This window comes from Grampus griseus (assembly GCF_964374135.1).
Source record: "Grampus griseus genome assembly, chromosome: 5".
In the NCBI taxonomy this organism is placed as follows: domain Eukaryota; kingdom Metazoa; phylum Chordata; class Mammalia; order Artiodactyla; family Delphinidae; genus Grampus; species Grampus griseus.
The window spans coordinates 66,371,417-66,377,416 of NC_138998.1; the positions used below are offsets into that span (position 1 = coordinate 66,371,417).

Genomic DNA, 6,000 nt, shown 5'->3' on the forward strand with positions numbered 1-6,000 from the left:
ACAGACTGGATCACTGATGTCCAAAGTAAGTAAGCAACACAAGGTACCATGATCATATGCAGGTATATGCAGGGAACCCCTCTATCTTCAGGGAATGGACACTTTAGGATTCAAACCTGTCAGAGCCCAAAGATACTGTTATTTTGCGAGTTTTGTTTTGCTCTCAGAAGATTGTGTGTGTGTGTGTGTGTGTGTGTGTGTGTATTTATGAGTGAAATTCCCAAGAAGCCAAGCAAAGGCTAAAATTGTGGCGTTCTTGCGGGGAGGGAACACCTTATTCGATGTTCATAAAGATGCTCCTGTAAACTCCAACCCATCAAAAATGAAGTTCCAAAGGGGTAAGAAGATTTCCTCCTTAAGAGATGATCAATTATGTAGAAATTGTACCTATCGGAGCGGAGGTGAACAGGAAGCAGATGCAAGATTTGTTCTGCTCTCAGAAACATTGCCAGTAAAACAGAAATTGGCACATGAACTCACATAATTTTGAAAGGACTTCTTAAACTTCATTGGTTCATCAGACCACAGACAGTAGTTCACCCACAGAGCTACCTGTGAGTGACTCTCTCCTATAATCAATTCACTGAAAAAAACTGAGGCATGTTAAACCTATGGCTTCATCTTCTTTGACCTCCAACCAGGAGATGGGAGCAGGAGAATGATCAATGTTAACATTAGCAGTGAAGCAAGTGTAATGACAGAACCAAAGACACTCACATTTTGAGAGTTACCTCGTGGTTATTTATTTTTATAGGAGTGAAAATAAATATGCATTCCTTTTCTAGACCTGAGAAAGGAAAATGTGCCCGAGATGTGTGACAGAACAATCAACAGGACTACCAACCTCACATCTGAGACTCCTGGGAAGACAGTATTACAGGGGGACCAAACCCGACCACCCACATTCTGCTCTGGGAACTAGCTTAGTATATATATCTTCAGCTGTCGGGTACTCACAAGCCCCTCTCTGCCTGCTACTGACTGATTTCTCTAAAGACCACCAAAAACTGTGCCACTCATTTAAAAGAAAGCAGATTTATACTTAATACATGCCTCAGCAAATGCTTCAGGAGGCACAAGCAAATAGAAGACAAATCCTGGAAAGGATTCAGGCTTTCTCCTTATTTCTTGCCCAAGATACTAAATCTAGCAACTTAGCCAGAGCACTGGGAGTTAAAGAGTTAGTTACAGTTGTGATTTCCTGAACTCTACCCAAAACTGCAAATCTGCAGAGAGCCCTACCAACTGTGAGCTCAGAGACCTTGTGGGATGAGCTGCAAAAGACATTAGAATATCAGCACCTGGTGTGTATTTTCACCACTCCAGAAATGCAGCCTGGTCCATTGGCTGGCATGACCAACCAACCAACCCCCAAAGCTGCCACTTCTCCAACAGCTGGAGAACAGACATTGATATACTGACATAGAAAGGCAGAAGGGGGAGAAAGTGTAAGTTCAGAGCAACATGGATGAGTGAGACTGGGAGATTAAGGAACACGGGCTAAATTCTCTCTGCCATCATCTAAGTGAAGCATTCACTTAGATCTTTAAAACTGTGAATGTAGGGAAGATGTCAATATACACTGTCTGCCTCCTGGCACTAACTTCAGGCAAGTTGAATACACAAAAGTAAAACCAGAAAGAGGGAGCATCTGGTGGTGAATAACTCAGTCCGATGCTCACCTCCAGAAACTGGAAGCCTTCTATCAAAGGAGAAAGAGTCAGCACTTTGGGTACTTTTAGTGAGACTGCCTCACACAGATTCACCTCTTCCATGCATACCTCCTCTTTAACCTTTGATCTTCCCTTTTTGTGCTAAGTGCAGGGGAAAAGACAGAGGGATGGGTTTTGGAGCAAGTCTACTTTTAACTCTGCTGTTTTGAGACCGCTCTCTTTTAAACTTCAAAGAAAAGGTGCAGACTAGCTTGTAGGAGGGATGAGGGAGCGGAGATGGAAGAGAAACTGGGTGAAGACCAGGGAATGAAGCGAGAGGAGACCTTATACTAGACCCGGCTCTACCAACGTTCAGACATTAGTGCTGAATGGGTACTTTAAACGTCTTATCAGTACAGTCCTCTTTTTGAGAGAGAAGTGGATGCCGAAAGAGCTAATGGCTTGCCCAAATTCATCGAGTGTTGGTTACAGAGCTCGGGCCACCAGCTATGTAGATCCACACATGAGACAGAACCGTTAAAGGAGACCCAGTCAGACTCGCTAAGGAGCAGCGCGCCGGCCAAGAGACGGGAGCCGCGGGGAGGGCTGGAGCGCATCCCAGGGCAGCGAGGGGCGTGAGGTGTGCGCTCTGGGTACCTTGATGTAGGCCCGCTGCAGGTAGTTGTAGGGCACTCGGCGCTGGAAGTCGCTGCGCACATCCTCGCTGGCGCGGTGGCGGGACGCGGGGCCCCCGAGGAGCTGGCTCTGGCAACTGCGGTAGCAGCGCGCCCGCTCAAGCAGGGCGCGGAAGAAGGGCAGCTCGGCCCCTGGGCCAACGCCGGGGGGCACGAGCGGGCAGCGCGCGGCGCAGTGGCGGGCGCAGCGGGCGCGGATCTCCCGCAGGCGCCGGTGGCTGCGCAGCGCCGCTTCTAGGTCGCGCACGGCCACCTCGTAGTCCCCGCTGTAGTAGGCGGCCACGCCGCTGGCGTAGAGCAGGTCGAAGGGCTGCAGAGGCCCGGGCTCGGGCTCGCGCTCCGAGCACCGGCCGTCCGGGGGGCCGCCCCACAGCGGCGGCGGCAGCAGTAGCCAGGGCAGCAGCATAGGCAGCTGCGCCCAGATACGCTCCCGCATCCTCCGCCGCGGACGGGCGCCGGCCGGCCACGCTCGCGGTCGGCTCTGGGCACTTGGCGTCCAGGCCCCGTCTCTCGGCTCCGCGGGCGAGATCGCCGGCCCCGCCGCCTGCCGGTTGACCCGAGAGCCTCAGGTGACCGGCGGCGCTCGGCGGACTGAGAGGCGGAGGCCGGCTCGGACGGCCGCTCTTAAAGGGACGCCCACAGCTCACACGCTCCTCCTGCTGCCCGAACCTCTGCTCGCCGCTCGCCGCCGGCGCTCAGCGCGCGCCCTGCAGGCTCCCGGCTGCAGCCGCCAGGAGGCCAGGGCCCTCACACCCCAGTGCCAGCCAGAGAGCCAGCCCTGCTGGCGGCCAGCCCGGGGGGGCCAGAGCCTGACGCGTGGGGTCCATTCGAGGTTGCAGAATGGACATGATTACTCCCTTTTTAGAGAGGAAGAAAAGCCGGCTTAGCGAGGATAGGGCTTTCATCATTTTCTGAAATTTGTCCGTGACCTCGCAGTTTGCAGCGTCCTTCACCTTCACATGGAAGCTCCCTCTCCGGCTGTGAGGAAAGCCCTAGAGGGCCCGTTGGCTCCGTTGGGAGGCCTGAGGAGAAAAGTGATTAGTCCACGTTTATAGAGCTGTGAAAAAGCGAAGGAAGGACTCAACCCTGGGCCTTTGGAATCAAAGCTTGCTTACTGCTCCTTCTCTTAGAGAAGGTCCCACCCTTGTTTCTCATCCCACTTTGTATGGGTGTGTGTCTGTGCATTGGGGCAGGGAGTAGGGACACGGGAACAGTGAATAGCCCACCTTTCTGTGCAGGGGAGATCGTTACAGGACCCAGAGAATTGTTGGAATGGCTGTACTTATATTCTGCCTCGGTCAGTTTACCAACGCTGTAAACTTGCACAACTGAGCCTTAGGTTCCTCATCTACTATGGCAGACAAATATCCCAACACGTCAAACGGTTTTCAGGTCTAAGTTTTTTTTTTTTTGCAAGAGTTGAACAAAGAGGCAATTTAATAAATCCAGTACTCCCAGGACTTAAGCAATGAGCGTCAGTCTAGGAATGGGAAAGCTGACAGAAGTGGGTGCCAGGCTCCAAAGGACTAGCTGGAGGCTTTCCTGTTCCTCTGTTTCTCCTCCCGCTTAAATACCTTCTGAGCCAAGGTGTTCCCTTCTTTCCTGTTCCTTGGCTTCACACTCTCACAAGGATTCCTGAGAGCTTATGCACTGGATCCTTGACTCCAGCCTGCCTCCTGGAAACATTCCTGTGGTCTCCTAGTGCTTGTAGCAATCTCACCCAGGTCTCCCTGGCCACTGCGATGGTTAGCAAGAGGGAAAGGCAACAGGAAAGAACACTTATCGTGCAGCTGATATGAATTCCCCAAGAAGGTTTTTCTGTGGAATCACCACTAGGCCCAGGAGGATGCCAGAGTTTCGTGCTCATTCCTTCACTCATTTTGTTGGGTTTGACCACTCTGGCCATAAACAGCCTTGGCTCTGGAACTCCAAGGGACCCCAAAGAATCATGCTCTTATTACTTTGCTCCACCAAACCTCACTTATTTGGCTTATTCCACTGATGGAAAAGCTTCACCTTGGAGCTATGTCCTCAATACTTTGGATGTTCAGTATTCCAGAATGTGTGCTTAGGTCATCCGCCCAGACTTTTGCTCTAAGGATTTGTCTCTCTTGTCAGATAAAGACTTTGGAGTCTGGAGTTATTAATCCACTTGTGGAAGGTTTTGAAGCATATTGGCTAGGAAGTCCTGCTGTGAGACTGAGGGCAAAGTGCCAGGATGCTTTGCTGTGGATTACCTCTACATTCCATGACATTTCCACATCATTTAATATATGTCAATTAAATTTATATCTTTGGATACCTACTCCCAAAGTAGGTATTGTGGGGGAAAGGGCTATAATACAAGGGCTAGTCTAACATCTACCATATAATAGAAATGGCAGATGTTAGATTAGATTCAAAGTGCTATAGAAATGCGGAGCCTGCAAAGATGGCTTCTGGTTGAAGGATCTAAGAAAACTTAGGGGACGAATTGGCACTGGCACAGAATCAAAAGCTTACAGGCTGTAGCCGTACCAAACTTTATGCTGATTACCAAACTGGCATTTGCTTTCAAACCTTCTGCATGTCCCATTACCTTTTCTCCCTCTGTACAAACCCTATCTATCTGACTTTATAGAAAGTGTTCAATTGGCATCTCAAATGTGCTCGAAGTTTGGAATCATTTGAGAAGGCAAAAATACTGATATCTGGTTCTCACTCTGAGAGATTCTGGTTTAATTGGTCTGGGGTTTGGCCTGAGCATTGAGATTTTTAAATGTTCCCTAAGTGATTCTAATAGGAAGCCAAGATTGAGAACCACTGGTCTAGAGTCAATGCCATAGCCCAAAGAGTAAGTCTATGAGTCAGGGCCCAGGTGCACAGAGGATTCAGGAGTCTGAGGTGTGCCATCCCTCAGATCTCCCCTCCCCAAGAAGGAAAATCTGATCTGTCTTTTAAGGCTGAGCCAGAACAAAATCCATGACCACATGGTGATAGAAGCCACACAGGGTGGAGCAATTGATTCCAGGCAATGCTCTACCTAACGGTATCAATGCTGTGTTGAGAAAGTCCTCTCTCGCATTTCTGAATGTCTTTCTGGGTTTACTAAGAATGCACTTCTTCTTTACCTGGGCCATTTCTTAGACAACTGGGTCCCATCTCAGAGATTATGATTCACCAAGCCTGGGGTGGAGCCCAAAAATGTGCATTTCTAACAAATTCCTCGGTGATGCTGAGGCTTTTGGTGCAAGAATCATATTTTGAGAACCGTTTCATCAACACAATTCCTCATGAACAGTGGTACTCAAACTTCGTTGTATATTTAAAAGCTAATTAAAAAACAAACAAACATAAAAGCCCCAGAGGCCCTGGCTTTGTAATTGAATCCAGTCTGGGCCTTTATGTTTTTACCAAGTTCCCCAGGGATTTTGACACCCACCAAAGTTTGAGAACCATTGCTTTAATTAGTGACTTTTTCAGCCCAGGAGTCATTTGGCAATTGTTGGTTTTCACAACCAGGGGAGAGAGTATAGTCGTACTGCAGGCATCTAATGGGTAGAGGCCAGGGGTGTTGCTAACCATCCCTTGATGAACAGGACAGCCTCCCACTACAAAGAATTATCCAGCTTAAATTATCAACAGTGTACAAATTGAGGAACCCTGGGATAGAA

At 49.3% G+C, this 6,000-nt stretch overlaps 1 protein-coding gene across 1 annotated transcript in view; it reads right to left on the minus strand.

Annotated features, from left to right (window-relative positions):
* The window catches only part of P3H2 (prolyl 3-hydroxylase 2), a 160,084-nt gene extending 157,157 nt beyond the window's left edge, over positions 1-2,927 (minus strand). Inside the window, exon 1 of the mRNA XM_082655560.1 lies at positions 2,310-2,927. Within this exon, the coding sequence (XP_082511686.1) occupies positions 2,310-2,783 (474 nt within the window). The 5' untranslated portion in view covers positions 2,784-2,927. The remainder of the gene's footprint in view (positions 1-2,309) is intronic.
* Between the last annotated feature and the right edge of the window lie 3,073 nt (positions 2,928-6,000).